Raw genomic sequence first — 21,167 nt, 5'->3', positions numbered from 1 at the left:
GCCGTGCAACAGTGCAGAGGGGTCGTGTGCTCTGAGATGGAGATGACAAAAACTCTTATTTTTTGTAATAATAATAGGCAGAGCCGGGCTGCGTGCCTCAAAGTATTAAGTGCTAGGCATTTGTGGCTAAGAAAAATGCTACTGTTGTATCGGGGGTAGGAGAGAACTCACAGCCTATTAGTTTCATAATAATTATGTGAAGTTTTGTCAGTTAAAAAGGTTCTTTTAAGGAAGGACATGAAGTACCGACCGATGAAGGCGTATGGGCTCGTACAGGTGAGAGAAGAGCCAGGCAAGGAGGAGGCTGAGAGATTCTGTGGAAAGGGAGAGGCAGGAAGACTGAGGATGGTTTCAAGGGCATAGGGCAGAGAGAAATCTTATGATACAGCATAGCATGGGAAAAATTTGTTTTGGTGGAGTCTGAGAATTTTGTGTGTTTTTCTGGGATTTCTGGAATTACAGACACTCTGTCAGAGCAGGGGTTCCTCCAAGGGGCTGTTTTTTCAGGTGTCTGAGGCAGATGGAGGTCTATGCCCATTGATGTGGCTCTGCACCCATTAATGGGGATGCGTAGACAGTTTTGGCAGTGTGTTGGTAGAGCCTCATGCTTTGTGGGAGCGTGCAGTGGATGTGCTGCGTACGACTTGTGCATATATCTCTTTCCCAAATATCCCAGGCAAAGAAGTATTCCCATCGAATGAATCCAGCCAAACAAAATGCTCACAGTAGATGTTTTTGAGAGTGAGGTTTTGGGCAGACTAAGAGCCATTTGGTATTAAGACAGGAAATAATCAGGGCAGAGGCAGAAGTTTCAGGGGCAAGTGAAAGGGGGAGCTCCTTGCCCTCTCATTTCACAGCCGTGAGCTGCATGCAGGGTGGTGGGGAGCTGCTGCCCCCCTGCGCAGGGAGCAGCATCCTGAAGAAACGATGTCGTATAGAAAAATGCATCTGTTCTGCGTGACTTCCCCCTGCCTTCTGAAGGGAAGGGGAGTGGGAAATCTGATTTCAGTTTTCAACACATGAAAGTCAAATTCTCCCCTGACTTGTACTTCATGACATGCAAATGGAAATGTCCTAACTGTAAATCAGACCATGCTTAAGCTACCTGCGAAACTTTGTAGGGTAAGAAAAGCCATCACGAGTTTCGATGGAGATTCGGTGACTTCCTCTGGCAACAGAGCATGAAACCTTTCTGCATCCCTGCTTAGGTCGGTGACCACAAGTAACCATGTACCGAACCGTTTATTAAGTATGTTACAGTTTGTCATAATTATTAATGCCACTGCAGAATCCCCGTTAATCACCACATGAGAAAATGGACTCAGGGACCTTGAGCACCACCTCCTGCAGCTCCTCAGTCTTTTCTTGGGGCTGGCGTGGTCCAAACTCCAGAGAGCTGTTGGGAATGTGCCATTTGTGAGCGAAACTGCAGGAGGAGAAGTTTGCAATGAGCTGTGGCGTTTGGCTGGGACACAGAGGTTACTGCAGCCGCTCCTCATGAAGCATACTACGTGGGCCTGTGTTATCTTGGTCTGTAGTGTTTAGTTATGAGTGGCTTTGAGGGCACACATTGAACTGATATAGGTAAATGGTACGTTGAAAACACATTTCCTATTTTTCTTTCAAGACTGATCAGATCGAAACCTTCTGTTAAGCACGAGGTCTACGTGAAAAGCTGGGGGTCACATCTGAGTATAGTGAAGAGGTGGCAGAGATTGAGTGTATCTTTCTGTCTAATGTTTCTGCTTCAAAATAGGGTCAAGACTTGTCTACTCTTGGTGTACCTACCCAGCTTGACAACTCAAAAAGCCTGTCTGCAAAGCACCGAAGCAGGCTTTTGGCTTTATCTCCTTTCTTCTACCCAACCACAGTATCAGTGTAATGTCCTCAGTGTGTTGAGGTACAACAGTCAGAGGCAGTGGTGGAAAGCTGTGAGATTACAACTGTAAACTACAGCAGAGAAGCCTTTTGGGCACTGTTCAGTAATGGGATGTAGCAGTGACCGATAAGAAAATAGAAATAGTTATTAGCTGGAGTCTGCTAGGTAAAAAGCACATGCCTGGGCAGAAGGCACATGCAAGTGTAGCACAGTAAAACAGTATTTTTAGACTTGAAGGATACCTGTATGTACTTGAAGAGAATTTAAGGTATGTTCAACAAAGACCTTCTTTAGTAAAAATTAATGCAATATAGGAAAAGTACTTACAAAATGTGCCTCCAGCATTCTGCAGGGAGAAACTGACATGGAGAAGTGTTGAGGGCTGTTAAGTAAATCCTTCTTGTCAGCTTTCTAGTGGGTTCAGTGGTCATTTTGTGTACAGCATAATCTTGTCCTCCTTTTAGGAGGGGATGGAAAACGTAGTGCAGCAGAGCAAGCTGAGTGCTTCAAGTTCCTCAGATGAAAGTTGAAAGTGAAGGTCCCAAGTCCTGTTTGCCTATGTGCTGTCCTCCTATAATATGGGTTTCAAATCTGGAGTGCAGCAAGTGTGGTCCCAGCATGAGACAGTGGAGTGCCACAGGGCTGAAATAGCATTCGTCTTCCAGCTTCTTCACCCTCTACTGAAATTATTGCTTGATAATTTGCCCAGATTTACACTTTTGTACAATAGATATTAATGTTCCTTCTGGTGAATCTGATTGAAGTAAATGTCTTTGTGTTGAAGGAAGAGACCTGCATGTCCAATATAAGATTTCTTACTGACGTGGGAAGATTAAGACCACATCATACCAAGATGGCTTGTGGTGGCGGTCGGTGGTGCGATGTGCACAGCACTCGCTGGGCTTTGCTCATGGGCTTTGCAGAGGCCAATGTGCCAGTGTTGCTGCTAAGGGAATGTTTTTGTGAGGTGCTGAATTCCTCCTTTTAGGATAAATGGGAAGAAGACGGCCAGGTGGATTTGGGCTCACCTTGGCTACTCATGCCGTGTTCCACATGGCTCAGCTTGTACACATCTCACCTCGCTGCAGGCACCTACCGGTAGTGTGTAAATTAAACCTGCTCTCATCCCGCCTGTAATTAAGGAAGAATAAGGCCCTTCTGGGGGCAGTTCAGGTCTGAAATGGGCTGGATAAATGGGAAGAAGACGGCCAGGTGGATTTGGGCTCACCTTGGCTACTCATGCCGTGTTCCACATGGCTCAGCTTGTACACATCTCACCTCGCTGCAGGCACCTACCGGTAGTGTGTAAATTAAACCTGCTCTCATCCCGCCTGTAATTAAGGAAGAATAAGGCCCTTCTGGGGGCAGTTCAGGTCTGAAATGGGCTGGCTTTGGCCATGTTTCCTGACGCTCTTCGGGGGGAGGTGGATGATGGTGGGGCTTCCAGCTTGAGTGGTCATGCTTGGGTGGGATGGGCTGGATATTAGGGGCAGATTTTCCATGTTTCGATGTTTTTGGAGCAACTTTTCACTTCAGTTAAAAAATAATAAATTCTGTAATGCTGTGTTTAAAAAGTAAAAAATCAAAACAGTGTTTAATTGATGCCAAATTAATTTTTGGAGGAAATTTTCCTTCTTGGAGGCTTGCCAAGTGCTCTATTTTTCATGTCATTCAGAACGAAGGCCAGATTTGAAATCTCAGATTTCACTGAATGAAACCTCCATCCCCTGCTCCCTCCAATCATTAACTGTTTGCAGTCTGATGTCGGGGATCCAGTGATTGGCCCGTGATGCTCTTGTTCCCTGAAATGGCTTCTCAACACTGTCAGGGCAGAGGTAGATGGAGCCGAGCCTTTCCCCAGGCAGCTTGTCAACAAAGTCAATGGTGGGCCTGCAATTTGTTACCAAAGAAAAAATCTGAGCAAAGCTGACTGAATTTAAACAGGGGGTTTTTTTAACGTCATTTTAAATCTTATCCAAAAAAGGGTGATTTTTCAGAACAGAGGTTATCTACATGTTTTAGTCTCGCTCCTGGTGCTTTAAGGTGCTTAATAAGGGAGAAGCACCGATCTCTGGACCCTTAAAGGAAGACTGGAAAGTCATCCAGGGCCCCCTGGGTTGGAATGCCTCCCACAGCCCCCCTTTCTCTGTATGGCCAGAGAAAGCCTGTTCAGATGCCTCCTATCATATTCTTCCTTATTGCTTTCCCCTCTTTCTGTTTTCAAGCTGTCCAGCACAGATCTGTGTTTATTATTTGGCTTCTTCACATGTTCTGTATCTCATGATCTCCATCCTTGCAAATAAAATGTACCAGGCACAGCACAGCCCGCATCCACGTGGCTGAGGTTTCTTGCCCCTTAGAGAAGGGCAGCAGCATCCAAGCTGGCAGCTATAAACAGTCCTTGACATAGGCTGTCCTCAAGCAGGGCCTGGGCGTTGCATGGGAAAGGAGTAGCTGGTGCAAGGCAAAATTTTGCTGGGGAACGTGCTAGTAGTTCAGCAGAATGGACAATTACGAAGCAGTGCTCAGGTCCACAAGCTCTGCTAGTGCAGATGCAGCCCAAGCTGCAACTTATTCCTGTTGGCGTTGAGAGGCTGAGACTTGGCAGTAGAAACTCCTTGCCTGCTGTGTCTCAGCACTGTGTTGTAATGGCCTCACTCGCTGCTGCTTCACATAATTTTTGCTTTTCTAGGGATGTGGCAGCTTACCTCTGGCGTGTGGCCCAGGGCCTGTGAGCTGTCCTCCTGGAGTGGCTCTTGTTCTTGTCTTTCTTCCAGACAAAGAGCACTTGAAGGAGAAGGAGAAGTTGGAGATGGAGCTGGCAGCTGTGCGCTCTGCCAACGAGGACCAGCGGAGGCACATTGAAATTCTCGACCAGGCCCTAAACAATGCACAAGCCAAGGTCATCAAACTGGAAGAGGAGGTGAGGCATGGGCAACATTTCTGTACTCTGAATGTAGTGGTGGCTCATGGTTAGGGCTTTCTTCATCCAAGTCCTGAATCTCTTCTAGCCATGGTGTGGCAGGTCTTCCTGCTCCCCTTGCACTGGCCCTCTTATAGGGAAAATACATAGTTATACAATACTGAGCCAAACAAGCAAGCAAAGGAGACCACAACCATAGATGTTTTCAGAGCAGAGCCTTCAACATGTAACCAGGAGCAACACCAAACTCAGCTAGCTGGTGGCTGAGGTAATGGTAGGACTTAACAGAAACATCAAATAAAAAGCTGACTACTCACTGACTTGGGACTGTGACACAAATGTGATGTTGGTGCATCCCATTTCTCCCCAAAGAATACCTGGAGGCTTTTGAGATGTGCACAGCAGCACAGCAGTGCAGGGCTTCGTAACTTCATATCTGAACAGTGGTCTTAAAAGAACTGGCTGATCTGGCTGTAGGCAGACCTTCCAGGATTTAGAGCTACAAAGAGCTACAGGTTTTATGTGAGAGCTGGAAAAAACCGATCATACCATGAGACCCAAGAAGTGCCATCTGTGCAAAACCGCCAAGAGGTCTTTAAGGCTCCTATAAGCCTGATAGTGAAAATAGGTATTCAAATGGGAAAAGAAACCCCAGGAACAGAGGGCTCTTCAAACTGACAGACAAGTACAGAACAACATCTAGTAGCTGGAAGCTGGAGTTACACAAATGTGGCACTGGTGAGGCCGCACCTCGAATACTGTGTTCAGTTTTGGGCCCCTCACTACAAGAAGGACATTGAGGTGCTGGAGCGTGTCCAAAGAAGGGCAACGAAGCTGGTGAAGGGTCTAGAGCACAAGTCTGATGAGGAGCGTCTGAGGGAACTGGGGCTGTTTAGCCTGGAGAAGAGGAGGCTGAGGGGAGACCTCATTGTGCTCTACAACTCCCTGAAAGGAGGTTGTAGCGAGGTGGGTGTCGGTCTCTTCTCCCAGGTAACAAGTGGTAGGACAAGAGGAGATTGCCTCAAGTTGTGCCAAGGGAGGTTTAGATTGGATATTAGGAAAAATTTCTTCCCCGAAAGGGTGGTCAAGCATTGGACCAGGCTGCCCAGGGAAGTGGTTGAGTCACCATCCCTGGAAGTATTTAAAAGACGTGTAGACGTGGTTTAGTGGTGACTTGGCAGTGCTAGGTTAAGGGTTGGACTCAATGATCTTAAAGGTCTTTTCCAACCTAAATGATTCTATGATTCTATGAAATTCAAAGTGGAAATAATGCTCAGTTTTAACTATAACTAAGAGTGATGTCACTTCTCCATTACTGGAGGTCTCTGAATCTCAATTTATTTTGTCCCTTAAGGCCTTCAACCAAAAGGTGTAGATTTAGTAACTAACCAAAAGTCTATGCACTCTGGCAGATCAGGCAAGACTGTCAAAACAGGACTTTTTGGCCCTAAAATCTCTAGCCCCATGACCAACAAAGTGGGAGGATGTTTTATGGGGAATAAAATAAACACAATCTTTACTATCTGAGGGGCCAGGCCATTGGTGAGGGGAAGGATGCTCACCTAGCAGGCTTGGGTAGAGGTTCATGCTCTGACACAGGCTGCTGGCATGAGTTTGGGCAGGTCTGTTCCCCTTTGGTGCTGCATTTCCTACGTGCACCGTCCCCAGGGTTGGCCTGGGGGAATCCATGGGAGCCCGCTGGGTGCAGGGATGCAAGGGGTCTTGTGAGGAGCAGGGAAGGTCTCTTCTCAAATACCTGCAAGTAACTTAAGTGCAGTTCATTGTCTTGGAAGATGAAGGGTGAATTGACTTCAGTGATATTTGCATGTTTTTTATCAGGGTATCCAGCCTGACAGACCCCCCGTTAGGCTAACTAATGGTTACTTGGAGTCTGGAAGATTTAAGGTGCTATATGTAGGTGCCGAAGGCATTGCTGTTTTGCTCCTGACCATTAGACCATTCTGACTTCCTATTTGGGAACATCTTGAAAACTCCATTGCCTCCAGTGGATACACTCAGCAGCAGGAAGAGGATCACATTAAGTTTAACTGCTCCTTTGTTTGTTAAACTAAAGCCTGCTCACCGTCTCAGTGTATTTGGGGCAGTCCCTTTGGGGTAGCTGCAGGAGCTAGCGTACCTTTAATCTGTACATAATTCAATTGACACTGTTTGCCTTAAAGGCAACCAGAGGTTTTCTATTTGCATTTCATTACAAAGTGGCTGAATAAAGGAACGGTTTTAGGAGGCAACACCTGCTCCTGCAGTTGCAGCATCACGCAGGGGATGGGAAGAAATACTTTTAGCTCCTGGCTGCTCCACAGACTGTCAGTGTGGTGTTGGCAGGTAACATTGACTTGCTGAATACACACCAGTGAAGGCAGCAGAAGCATAAATGCCGATTTCCAGGCAGGTGGTGTAAGAAGCTACCCTGCGCCTGCTGGGTTGTAGTAAATATGTTTGCAGCCTTAGGGCTCTGTCTCTAAGAGCTTTGCAGTTGCCGGTTCCTCATCTAGGCATCCAACAGAAGTGTGCCTCTGCTAGGGATCGGAGCTAGGATCCTGGATTGTGGACTGGTGGAGCTGAGAAGAGGGCAAATGTTCCCCTCTAGAGAGCTGCTAATCTCCTGCCCGGGACATGGTAAATGTGGTAACCTCCTACCTAGGGCATGATAGATGTTATGGAGGTGGTAACCTCCTGCCTAGGGCTTGACAGATGTTACAGAGGTGGTAACCTCCTGCCTAGGGCGTGGTAGATGTTACGGAGGTGGTAACCACCTGCCCAGCATATGGTAGATACTATAGAGGTGGTAACCTCCTGATCAGGGCATAGTAGATGTTACAGAGGTGGTAACTGCTTGCATAGGGCATGGTAGGGGTGACAACATATGAGGGTGACGCCACGGTATTTGCCAGAGTTTGTCTGTCAGAGCTCTCAGCCTGAGCAAACCCTCGTTGACCTGGTAGTGCAGCTTTTTTCATTCTGGGGGGAGTTCAAATGAATTTTATCCCAGCTGCTGTGTTTTAATTGTTCAGGGCAGTGTCATGCAGCTTGCGTGAAGTGCAGCTGATCTGTGGCTGCCAGCGTGTGCCCAAGCTCCTGTGCTCCTTTTCCCTTGCTTTTGGCCTGTTTCATCACTAAATCAGAGCACCTTTTCAACAGTCTCCAGTGTTTCTGGAGCTCAGTTTGACATATATGCAGAAGATATCGTTGAAGTTTTGAACCTTCGTATTAAACCAGGGATTTTTACTATAATTTGGAATATATTGAAGGAAACACAAAATCACTCAAATGAAAATTACTGTTGTTATTAACAGAGCTCTGTAAATCCACACAGATTTCTTCTACCACCAGAATATAATTAAGTTTAAAAGATTTTTAAATCAAGGCTTGAGAAATAAGCGGTAGCTACTAAGTTGAATTAACATAAGATAGCGTACTATGTAAATCTACATTATCCTGAGTGCTTGCTAGTAGAAGGATTTAATTCAAAAATATGTAGATGGTATTATCACCACTTGTCATTTAGGAGACTGCTGCTGGAACCGTGTGTCTGGTCCACGCTTTGGATAGAAGACTGAATAATTGGAGAGGGTTCAGAAAACAGCTGTAGAATTTATTTGGCCCAGAAGCTGTTCTTTGCTGTGAACAATTAAAGTGAAGAGGTGGCTGAGCTCCAGTCCTTGCACATGAGCATGAAGAAGGAATTGCTGTCAGCCAGATTAAACGTTGCTTTTTAACGTAAGAAGAAATAATAAGATGCAGTGTTTGGGGGCTGAAGCTGAGCAAATCGGGCCAGGAATAAAGAGTTAGAGTAATTAACACTGAAACAACTTACTTAGACTGATAGTGGATTCTCCATCTCTTACAGTCTTTAACTCAAATCTCATATCTATAGAATAGATATTCTATAGCTCAAACTGGAGTTAGGTTTCTAATGCAGATATTTTTCCAAGACCCATTCATCTTTACTCAGATTTATTTGCTTGGATCATCCCCTTTTAGCCTTAGCTCTTCTTCATCTTTATTTTCCTAATCCCTGGGACAAGGGCAGTGTTCAGGCAAGTTTGCTGATGTTCTGAATATGTGAATTGTTTCATTAAATGCTTCTTGCTCTAGTAGATCACAATTTGGAAACAGAACAAGAAGTGATTTGCTTAAATTGCATAAGAGAAAGCCAGATTAGGCATTAGGGTAAAAGTTTTTTGGCAGTATAGGAAAATAAGCTGTCAAGTAGTTTGCAGGGGGAGGTTGTGGAGTCCCTACCCCTGCAGGGTTTTGTAAACAGATTATACAGACATGCGCCAGGTTTTAGGTAGAGTTGATCCTACCTTGCAGCGGGAGGGTGGACTGGTAACTCTTCAGGTACCATCCAGTTTTTTTTTATTTGAATCTGTGTGTTTGTGAGTGGAGCTTTGAATCATGTATTTCTGATTGCAGTCCCCCTCCCTTACGGATGCATACTGCACTGACAGAAAAGTCAGAATTGGCTCAAGAACCTCCCTATAAATTTATGAATGTGGGAACTGTCTTCTTGTATATCTCCAACAAAATAGTTTTCTAAGGCAGTGGACACATGTGCATCGCCTCACCCACATGGGCAGAGGTGCACTCATGCGTGAGCGTGTGAACCCTGGGGCTTAGAGGGCTGCTGCAAAGCCAAATTCTGGCTGCTGTGGTACAGATGGGCCCTCCAGCATCCAGCAGGATGCAGGGGAGCAAGTGCCAAGGAGGGAGCACCCTTCCCCTCTCCAGTCCACACTGGCGCGGCTGGGACGTGGCACAGGCACCTTCCTACTGCCAAAATAGCACATTCAGGAAGAAGCCACCACTGTGTCTGTCTTGCCAAGTCGTGAGCTCCTGAGGAATGCAATCTTTGTGCTGCTGCCAGAGACTAGTGGGGATTATAATCTCATTAATTTTCATGGAAAGCCCTGGGAGCTGTAAACGTTAGCCTGGATTACAGCAGGGCTAGGGAGGTCACGCTGCCAGTCGTCAGCGCTGGCTGGGGAGGTTTGTTTAGGCCAAGTTTTGCCTTTGCTGTGAACAAGCCCATATTTCACTTCACCTGTGACGTGGATGGATTTAGGGTGGCAGAAGAGGAATTTCAAGAAAAAGTGATTTTTATTATCATTGTAATCAGTGGGAGGGGACCTAGATGAATCCAGCATCACACAAGTAAAAAAAAAAAAACTTCTTTGCAGCATGGGAGTCCTGGGCTAAGCAGAGGACTCTGGGTGAAGAGGAGCCCCACAGAGACAGGGGGACCCAGTGCTGGTGTTCATTTGCTCCACATGCCCAGGAACAAGGCAGCAAACTTCTCACTACATCCCCTAGATATTTAGACACAGATATTTTGTGGCCATAGCTCCTATATCATAACCCACATTGCAGTTAATTTCAATAGCGATTTAAGTATTTAAAAAAGAGGTAGGCACTAAGATACTGTTTTGGCCCTGGCCTTGCTAGCTCACAGCACCTCTCCAGCCTTTCTTATTTATCTAGCTCCCCAGTGTCAACTGGGATTAATGTATTTTTCTGCCTCCTGTTTTGCTTCTGAAAAACTTCAGGTCTCAAACAAGTGTACAAATAAATGAGGGAGAATAGAAGTCCTAAAGAGGATCTTGGTGATCATGGCAATGACTTCAAGCATCCCCCATTAACCCCCAAGCTGCAGATGGGGTCTGACCAAGGCTTGGCAAAGTCTGTGTGATGCAGCATTCAGACTGATTCACCCTCCCTTTCTGAGTCAGGGAATTAAGTCGAGGGTGTTTTGGGGTCTTTTGGGGTTCATCGAGGTCTTTTGGGGTTTGCAGCTTCAGTTTGTGTGCATTGTTGCTTTCTCTACTACAAGGCAAATATCTTTAGAAAGGTAAATTTATTCATGCTCATGAAAAGAAAATTCATGGCAAAAGGTTGGGAGAGAAGAGGGGAACTGGGTTTCCCAAGGTTGGGACTGCAGCCCCTGGGGAGAGCAGGCAGACCCCTCTGCCACAGCCCCATGGGCGAGTTTTTGGGTCAGCATCCACGCTCCCCGGAGATGAGGAATGCTCACAGACACCCAGGTGTGCCTGGCCCCCCGTGAGCTCGCCCCTTCTTGGTGCCAGATTTTGGCTGGGGGTCGGGTTTCAGCACGGGCTTTGATGCCCATACCAGTGCCCAGCGCAGCTGATGCTCAGCATGTCCGGTGTCTGCAGCCTCCTCTCCCCAAGGGCTCTCAAGTGTGCCAGCTCCTGCCATGAGCCCAAATCGCGATACCCTGTGGTGTCACTGAGTGCCTAGTGGGATGGCAGGAGGCCAGAAGAAGTGGGGATAGCCACTAAGCACCCTGAACATCTGCAGTCCACTTGCAAATTCCTTTTGGGGCGTGCTGTTTGAGCAATCTCTGGCCGTAAAACCCTGTATTGCAAAATCCTTGTGTCATGTTTAGCCCTTCAGTAATTGCATTATATACATAAGGAGGGCCCGCCTTTAGCTGCCAGCACATCTGTACATCGGCATGGCCAAGCCCGTGAGCAGGATAGAGCAGGTGAAGCGCTTCTGGCTGCTGGGACTCCGCTTTTTCCACCTGCATTGGACAGATACGCAGAGTTGAAAAAAAGAGACTCTGTTTGGGTGCAGACAATGTGCCAAGTGTTGCCAGTAGATAAAACCCACTGGGATTCCTCTTAGCTGAGGCCAGCCTGTGTGCTTGCCCAAAGAATATCCACTGACACAACGGCTCTTGCTCAGAAATGGCCAGGGGGTTTCATGGGTACCAGATCCCCAGTGGGTGGAAGATCAGGGCAGCATTCCCTCCAAAAGGGGTAGAGCTGCTCCAGCGATGCCCGCAGTGCCCTTTCCCTGCCCATCAAAGGGGCACCATCCTTCCCCTGGAGAAACTCTGCAAAGCAAATGGCCAAAGCTTGCGCCCAATGCACACCTACAAGTGCGCGGGGGTCTCGGTGGCCCGGGGTGGGTGTGCGGTGCCCCCCGGTGCTGCTGACACCCTGTCCCCTGCAGTTGCGCAGGAAGCAGGCCTACGTGGAGAAGGTGGAGAAGCTGCAGCAGGCGCTGACGCAGCTGCAGTAGCTGCAGCCAGCCTGCGAGAAGAGGGAGCAGATGGAGCGGCGGCTGCGCACGCGCCTGGAGCGGGAGCTGGACTCGCTGCGGATGCAGCAGGTGAGGACGGAGCGGTCTGTGCAGGACCCCAGCATGGGGTCTTAGGTGTTGCTTTTAAAGAAGGATAGTCACTTGCAGCCCTGCCAGGTGCCACCTTGCTTTTGGGTTCAGGTCGTTGGGCTTTCCACCTAAGCCTTTCCTTTGGATGGGGTTGTGGATGCCCCATCGTTGGAAGTGTTGGACAGGGCTTTGAGCCACCTGATGTAGTGAAAGATGTCCCTGCCCATGACAGGGGGGTTGGACTTAGATGATCTTTGAAGGTGCCTTCCAACCCAAACCACTCTATGATTCTAACTCCTGATATTCAGCAGAGGATGGGGAAGCTCCACAGTGGGGCTGCTGGATGCGGCTGAGCCCTGCCTGCTACAGGGCTGGAAGCTCCTGGCTCCTCTGCTCAAGGGCAGGCAGGGCTCTGCCCTACGTGTCCCCCCACACCTGCCAGGGGAGAACATTCTTCCAGGTTTCTCTCCAGCAATCACAGATTGTGCAAGATTAGCTCCACACCGAAGGAGGAGAGGAAAGGTGCAGTACACGTGGGCGTGAGATTTAGCCCATAGATTTGGCCAATCTTTTATTGAAAGAGCAAGGTGGGATGATGTGGGATTAGGTGGGAGCAAGGGCAATATTCATTCTGGACAAAGATGACGTACTTGGTTCATGGAAACCTCTGTCCATAACAGATCTGGAGACAAATCATAGAATCATTGAATATCTCGAGTTGGAAGGGACCCATAAGGATCATCGAGTCTGATGGTGTCATCATCTTCAGACAATAAATTATTTCAAATCAGTCCGGTCCAGACTGGCTAGAAGTCTAGTTTTGCATTTCTGTCCCCTGTGTCCTCAGAGGGATAGTGTTATGCACAGTTATTCCTTTGCATAGGTAAGTTGGTCTCTCACATTGTCCTCCATCCCCAAGTCCCAAAGTCCAGTCACCTGTGAAAAGGGGGGAAAGAAGCATGGGGAGATTGCAGGGAGGATTTACAGGTTACAGCCAGCACCGAGTGCTGAACACACGGGCGCTGGCAAGCAGATTTACTGAGTGTATCAAACCATCACTTGGGGAAAAACCAACAACATAAGCAAAGCATGATGCTCTTGTAACTCTTGAAGGGCTCACTCATATCTCTGTCAAGAAATGTATCTGCTACCTTATTTATGAGCCATTAGTGGAGACCAAAGTAGAGGGTCTGGTCCTGCCAGCAGGATGCGGCTGCAAAATAGCTCTGTGGGCAATATCAGCAGTTTGCAGAGTCACGAGGTGGCTGGACCTGAGAGCATCTCCTTCTCTCTGGCATACCTAGGGCAGGGCAAGTCCCCCAGCAGCCCTCCAACGGCATCACTGACACTGCTGCTCCCTGGAGACCCTTCCCATAAGTCTTGGCTCTTCCTTGCTGCCGTATAAGTACGTTAAGTCTTTCTTGCCCTGTCCACCATGGGCTTGCTGTTCCTGTCTTCTTCCAGTAGCTCTTCTCAATTGTCCGTTAGCTGGCTCTCTTCCAATTTAAAAAAGAAGTTACATGGGTATGACATGCTAATGCTGGTGTAAATGAAAGAACATGTGAGAGAATACAATTAAAATTCAAGTGAAGGTAAAACTAGAACTCGAAAAGGTTTTGTTCTCTGGGCTGGAATATAGGGACAAATCAATATATTAAGTAACTGGGATGGTCTAATGACAAAGTCCTTGTCTTGGAAGTTCAGGCTACATCTGCTCATTTTGGCAGAGAATTCCTCTGTAACTTACAGATTGCTTAATTTTTAATTTTTTTTTTTTGGCACTGTAATCAGCAACTGTATTTTGGGTTGCCATAGTTCTCAAATGCCTACACCAATTCCCTCTAACAAGTTTTAAGAAGAAAGATGCTCTCACTTCACAGCTCACCTATCAGCTTTGAGAGGAGACTTTTTTTTTTACTATTTATACTTTTTGTTTTATGAGCCACAACCCTGCAATGAATCATGTTGCTTCAAGGTGCCCCAACTTTTTCCTTCAGAGATGTCTTCTCTGAGTTATCAAAGTTATATCTACTGAAATATTTTCTCATCACAGAGAAAAAAGAGCTTTTTTTTCTCCTTTTTACTGGAGTCAGCAGAACAGACAGTATTTTCCCAGCTGCTGTTTTAAATAGGTTACATGTAGCTAGGTTACGTGTCACTTTTTTCCCTGCTTTTATATATAAACCCTCCGGTAATAACTGTCTGTCCATACCAAGCACTGCCCAGCCGTGTAATGAAGTCCCAGCAAGAAGAATATCTTTTAAAGCTTCATTGCTTCTTTTTCCTATCAGCTTTTTTTCCTACCTTTTCCTTGGCTTGGGATATCCCACGAAATCGCTGCACATCCAGGGAGCAACCGTATCCCTGCTTCTGTCAGCATGGTCTGGAGAAGCGTGTGCTGGGCTTGCACACATGGTTAACCAGCCTGTCCTCCTGCAATGTAAGGGGTTTAGCCTGGGGTTTCCCCTTGCCCCTGTCAAAAGATATGGGGATGTCTTTGTGAGCTCCAGAGAAGACGTGGGGAAAAAGAGCCAGTAGCTCCCATACTTGGCAGGAGGTGATATCTCGCTGTTTCCACCGGCAGAGGCAGGGCAACTACCAGGCGAGCAGCCTCCCGGAGCACAATGCCCCAGCCCTGATGGAGCTGGTGCGGGAGAAGGAAGAGAGGATCCTGGCCCTGGAAGCCGACATGACCAAGTGGGAGCAGAAGTACCTGGAGGAGAGTACGATCAGGCACTTTGCCATGAATGCTGCAGCCACAGCTGCAACGGAGAGGTAAGATGTTGCTGCAAGCAGGCAGCTCTGTTCGCAGCGGAAAGCATGGGGGAATAATAAGGAATGGATATTTTCTTACGGCTGGATTTTGCTTGCCTTTCCCTGATGAGTTGCGCTGCCAGGGTTGATGCACCTCTCCGTGGTGTTATGCCAGTGGGATACAATAGTCGGTTAAGACAGGATTTACCCTTCTGACCAGGTCCAAAGGTTTATCAAATCCAGGTACCAGACTTCAAGTCACGGCCTCAATGGCAAAGTCTCGGGCTGCCAAACTGCACAGCATAGGTAAGGCAACTCCTCCCCACCGCACCGACGGAGCAAGGAGGGACTTGGTATATGGCTGCATCCGTCCCACGGTCTGCAATGTGTTTGTTTAACCTAGTTTTAAAAACCTGTACTGAGGGAAATTTTGTGGCCTAAGTCCGCTGTTTCACCGCTTCATTAAGCTTCAAAATAAAAAGGTTCTCCTGATAGCTAAGCTAAACCTCTTTACTGCAAATTACCTCGGTTGATTCTTGTTCTTCCCAGGTGTACATGATGAACAACAGATCACTGTCAACGTTGTAACAGCCTTGTAAATATTGGAAGACAGATATCCCCCTGTTGTATCTTCCCTGCCCTGGACTAACTTACTTCCTTCAGCCATTCTTCACATGTCCTGATGTAAACCCCTTTCCATTTGCCTGGACTGTTTCCAGAGTGCCTGTGTCAAAGTGTGGTGCCCAAAAGCACACAAGGCACTGCAGTGAGACTTTCCAGCAATGAGGAGGACGGGATAATTAACTTCTCACCCCAGTTTCTTAGGAGCCAAATCCCCTGAAAATGTCCTAAAATGAGATTTACCTTTGAAATGCGGTTAAGTGCGTGACTCAGGATGATCCTTTTCTTTAGCACTCCAGTCTAGGCAGCAATTCCTGTGCTATTTTTCACCTTCCAGAGTGTGCAGTTTTGTTTCTTATTTGTGATGTTGTCTTGTTGACTTGGGACCATTTCCCTGGTGAGTGAGTCCGTCTGATGTCTGACCCTGTCTCCAGGACGGTTGTTAGCCCCATGGTGTTTGCCCACGATTTTAGCGTGCTCTCTGTTCCATCAGCCTGGTTATTTAATGGCGTTAATGACTAAACCCAAGCCAAGGGTAGACCGCAGCAAGGCAACCCAACACAAGGTAGCTGTCTGCTTGACAGGCAACCATCAGTAGCTTGCTCTTTGAATGTGGGTTCGGGGTTTTCTTTGCAAGGATCAATCTCACTTGCAAAAGCTGCCCTTGCAGTCTCAGGAGCCCGACTCACCGTGTTGAACCGCTTTGCCAGGGACACTTCAGCCCCGAGCCACTCACGCAACGGCAGCTACGGCGAGAGCGCGCTGGAGGTGCGGGGCTGGCAAGAGGAGGAAGAGATTGTGCAAGCCAACCGGCGCTGCCAGGACATGGAGTACACGTAAGGGGCCGTTGTGCCGTACTTGCTCGTGGCGGGGTTTGGGCTGGGTTCACATAAACCAGGATGGCCTTCTGTTCCTTCATGCCCGCCTGCAAAGGGTGGGTGGGCTTAGCTTCACTTTGACTTAGTTTTGTTCTTCAGCATTAAAACGGATTAAAGAATTGCTGTCATTAGATAACTTCCTCCCTACTTGCCCGTTAAACCTTCTCTGTGCTAAAAATGACCTTCTTACAAAACAGAGGCTCTCACACTATTAAAAGTAGGTTGGCATGCGAGGAAGCTGAATGCTTGTTTAATCTCAGTGAAAATCCCCCTCTGCAAACAAGAGCATCTGGTTGTAAAAGCTGAAGTTGTAATCCCACTCCTACATAATCAGCAATGCGAGGGCTTGCCTTTGCCTCACTCTTCGCTCCTTGCCTGCTTATTGCTCTTTCTAGATACACTAATTTTCCCACATCCAAGTTGTGTGGCGGTCACATTGGCATTTAGGAACAAACCTGCGAAATATAGCACCATGAGCACCACTAAAAAAGATGCATTTACAAGTAGTAGAAGATACAAAATAAGCTTTTTTGGGCACAGGCAGTCAGCAAGAGTAACGTTCGTTGTTGCAGATACTTCTCCATTTTCAGCACACAAGTGGACATGTGGCCATGTAGTTCAGCATTAGACCTGGGCAGTATTTTTAATCCAGACTTTTTTCCTGTTGAAAAGTGGCCTTTTGATGAGTAAAAATCCTTTGAGAAAGTTTGTGTATTCCTCTGGGTTTTTGCTGAAAAACTGTTTAAAACCTGTGCTTCGATGCTGGCTTCCCCACAAAAACGCTGGTCTGCAGACACTTTTATAAAAAGGTATATTTGTTGCTTGTGGAAAATATCAGTGATTGTTTTTACTGGGTTTGGTTTTTGTTTCCTACTCACAGATGCAAGCTAATCCTGCTTCCAGTGAAGTAATGGAATTTTGCCATTGGCTTCATTAAAGATAGATTAGGATCTTGTGTTTCCATTGCAAATTAGACATCTGATTATGAAAACTAACACCAACATGAAGTTACTAGCTATCTCCCTTGTACGTATAGGTTTTCCAGATGTGGCATTTTGGCTTTCACTGCTTCACAAAATGCAGCTGCATTGGGCTGTGTATTGTGCATCACAGTCAAGCTATAATCATCTGGCTGTCATATCGTACATGTACAATTTTTTTTTTTTAAATGTGGTTTTGTAGCCTTCGGTATGATTTGGTGTTAATCATTCCTGGAGAAAAGTCTCAGATAATCCTATTTTTTTGTGATTAGAGAGTCTTCAGGGTCTGTATGAGAGAAGTAGCGAGCTTTGCTCGACTCTGCACACTGTGTGCTGATCGTTTCTGCAGGTGAGGGAGAAGCAAGAGCCCAGCAGAGCTATTAGAAGGGAACCTTTCCACTCGCTTCAGCAAGTCTTTACTCCAGCTGATGACAGACCCGAATCGTGGGGTTAACTCGGCCTGCCAAAGGAGGGTTTCCAGATTTGGCCCCGATGTATTACAGGGGTGGAAATTGCCTCTGTATTCTGATGAAGGTAGCAATCTGCAACCCTGTCAGGATACTGCCCTCGTTGCTTCTGCTGGGTTGGTAAAGCCACAGCAATAGATGCGTTCAGTTAACCTTGCAGAAAAGAGTTCCCAGTTTTGGCTTAATAGCTAGGAAAACTGCCTGTTTCGAAGTGCATGGTTATCCTCAGAGGAACTGGTGGGAGCTGCTTTGTCCAAGTCACTCAAAACCGGAGGGGACGGAGCAGCAGGGCACGTACCCGAAGACCCATCCTGCTGCCCAGGGTGGGAAGAGCTGCCCGTTCCATTCCCATGAGCAAGGCATTCATATTTTGGCAGAATAAAGAATCTCCATGCAAAAATAATTGAGAAGGATGCCATGATCAAGGTCCTCCAGCAACGGTCACGGAAGGACCCCGGGAAAGCTGACAACGCCAGCCTGCGACCAGCTCGGTCCGTCCCCTCCATTGCTGCTGCTACAGGCGCACATTCGCGCCAGACCTCGCTCACCAGCAACCAGATAGCTGAGGAGAAGAAGGAAGAGAAGATCTGGAAAGGAAGCATAGGTGAGCTTAGTTTTTGCTTAAGCTTTGGCTCATCCATCACTTCATCCTAATCCTTCTGCTTGAGCTTAGCAAAAGTGATCCTGGCCGTGGCACACATTGCCCCGATGGGTCATTTCCAGAGCACTTTCCATGGGAAGAACATGTGTCCTTGTGCTGAAGTCAAAAATTAGTCATTTTTTAACCTTGCATTGTATCTTAATTATATCTTTAATCATATTAAATCATTCTGCACTGATTATAGAAAGCCATAGTTGGGGAAAAGCCTACCAGAAACAAGCAGATGATGTTTGCAACTTGTAGGAGTAAATAACAAATTTGGGCTAGAAAAAAAGCCTGGTTAAACAAGAGGGTGAGCATCCCTTTGAGTAGGAGTGCATGAGTGATGTGGCAGCTAAATGGGAAAATGAGTGCAGGACTGTGGTTTGGGGCCACATGGGACAGGGTATATGGAGTGTGTGAGGCTGTGCTGGGGGTACCACTGGGACAGGCATGCAGAAGGGGATGCAGGAAAGGGCAGCTGCTCTCAAAAGGCTGATTTTGTACTATGTAGATGTCAGGAGAACGACAGGCAGTGTCAAGGGGAAAAGCTAAGCTGAGCTGAAGGGCTGGAGACATATCCAGACCAGCGCCTTGATAGCTCTGGGGTGGGACAGGGGCACAGCACTTATGTTTGAGCTGGGGTGTGACTGACCACCACGTGTTTTCAGGGCTGCTCTTGGGGAAGGAGCACCACGACCACCCACCAGGACCCTCACTGCCTCCTCCGCTGCCCTCCTTGTCCTGCATGCCCGTCCCAGCACCGGTGGCCTCCCACACGAAGACGGGCAGCAAAGACAGCAGCACCCAGACGGACAAAAGCGCCGAGCTCTTCTGGCCCGCTGCTGCCTCCTTCCCCGGCCGTGGACGGCTGGGTACCACTCCGTCACACAGCCCGTCCCCACGGCCCCCAGGGACGCGAGTGGCCGGTGAGAAACTGGGTGAGCTCTGACAGATCCCCACGTTGGTGCGAAACGCCAGCACCCCCAGGGCTGTCGGCGGATCTCCATAGACACCCCAGTATTGATGCCTTCACAATTTGTAAGGTGGTGGGGAGGTTTCTTCAGGGAAACTAAAATCGTCGGGAGAGAACTTTCCAAGGTTGCCTAGTCTGGCTTTGCAGAGCTTCATGCTCGGCAGCTTCTGTAAAGCTCCACTTGCCTGCAGCAGGCAGAGTTTCCAACAGATGCAATTATTCATGCTGCCAGAGATAAAATTACAGAGTTTCACACCTTGAAAACACTCCACACCTGCTCATGTGCTCAGACCCTTCTCTTTTTTTCAACTTAAACCATGGTTAGTGAAGGCACTAACCTTGTGCCTAATTTTTAAAGGAAACCTGGGGGCAAATAGTAAGGAGAAGGTGGAGATTTCGGGGGGGAGGTAAAGAAATACAATTTTAGTTATTTTTGAAAGGTGGAAACTGCTGGTTTGCAGCAAGGGAGACATGTATTTTACACAAATTGTTTTGAAAATGCCAGTTTCCCACACATTCATCTTGTCTCAAAAGCAAGCCTTCCCTCTAAAAATACGCCATGTATCATTAATAGGGCTGAATATCACTGATTCCTTGAAACTCTGGATTACTGTGTTTTGGGCAATCCAGATGGGAATTTGTTTCCAGGTACTCTTAAAATAGCCTTTCAAGCTGCTTGTAAGAAATTAGAGTCCTCCTTCTCCCTGAATTTGACTTTTGAGAGCTATGGTGATGAAGATAAACACCTAACAACATTTATCATACATTGTGGTAATTGGCCATATACCTTCTCTTAGCCCATCCCAGTAGCAAAGTAATACATTTTAGATTAAACAACCTACCTGATCATTTGTGTACTGCCTTCGTGATGTTTTAAACTCCTAAATTTTGTACCTGATGCAGAATAGAAGCATACATGTGGAGAGCTACTGTGGATCAGATGACAAGTAGTAACTTGGTAGAGTGATGTAGACCTTTCACAAATGCCTGTTTCTCTCTAGGGCCACAGCTAAAGAGGTATTTTGGTCTGTATCTCTTAAATACCGTCTTTACGCCTGCCCTTGGGGTCTGTGCACACGAATGCACCTACTGTCATTATGCAGGGAATTCAGCATGACATGTTCTCGGCCTCCTGATCAAATTTGGCTTTCAGTATGCAGGACATACATACAGTTAAGATGTGCTCCACCACCCAAAAAAAATGGTCTTATATTTGCTTTGAACAATTTGCTGTTGGGTTTGAGCTGAAGACCAACTTCCCCTTCTTCTTGTTGCAGAGAACTCAAGCCACGGGAAGCTGCCCGACAGCAAAGGCAGAGTGAGTAGCTTGCTCCACAAGCCCGAGTTTCCAGATACGGACATGATGGAAGTCCTCATCTGAGCAGAGGATGGTGTCTCTGGGGTTTTGTGTGCATACAGCCAGGTCCAAGATGGTCCTTGGTGTGCCAACCTTAAAAACTAACCCTGAGAGTTTGAAGAAAGATAGAGAAAGTTTGTGCCCGAAATGAAGCTTGAGTCTGATATGTTGAGACTTTGGACTGGGCGAGAAGTCAAGAGTGCTGAAGATGAGTGATGAAATGAACGTCTGGGATTTTCTGAGCAGAAAGGGGCGTTGAAAACAGAATGTGGCGTGAGAAGGGGATCGTTGAGGAAAAGGAAACTGCATTTTCTGGTGTAAAGAGAAGGTAGCAAAGTCACAGATTGGGTGCAAACTGCCGCTCTGTTTTCCTGCCTCTCTGCAGCCAGAACAGGGAGTGAAATCCTGGCTCTTTTGAGGGAGTTTCTGAATAACCCAGGAGAAACTTGCATCTCCCTCAGTATCAGTTCATTTCTCAAAAGTATTCACTGCTTAATTTCGGTGAATAATTGGTCCGTAGATGTACACGGCAGG

General features: G+C 47.2%; 1 protein-coding gene across 1 annotated transcript in view; it reads left to right on the top strand.

The window, feature by feature from the left end:
* AMOTL1 (angiomotin like 1) overlaps window positions 1-20,682 on the top strand; it is a gene marked incomplete at its 5' end in the record, with an annotated part of 29,842 nt that extends 9,160 nt beyond the window's left edge. Inside the window, 7 exon segments of the mRNA XM_009584331.1 lie at window positions 4,657-4,802; window positions 11,802-11,960; window positions 14,545-14,735; window positions 16,046-16,171; window positions 18,038-18,264; window positions 18,972-19,241; window positions 20,554-20,682. Of these exon segments, the coding sequence (XP_009582626.1) occupies window positions 4,657-4,802; window positions 11,802-11,960; window positions 14,545-14,735; window positions 16,046-16,171; window positions 18,038-18,264; window positions 18,972-19,241; window positions 20,554-20,657 (1,223 nt within the window).
* Window positions 20,683-21,167: the final 485 nt, after the last annotated feature.

The sequence above is a fragment of the Fulmarus glacialis genome, unplaced genomic scaffold (genome assembly GCF_000690835.1).
Source record: "Fulmarus glacialis isolate BGI_N327 unplaced genomic scaffold, ASM69083v1 scaffold32738, whole genome shotgun sequence".
Taxonomy (NCBI): Eukaryota; Metazoa; Chordata; class Aves; order Procellariiformes; family Procellariidae; genus Fulmarus; species Fulmarus glacialis.
The sequence above is the reverse complement of the archived record's forward strand: the minus strand, read 5'-3'. Positions and strand labels throughout refer to the sequence as shown.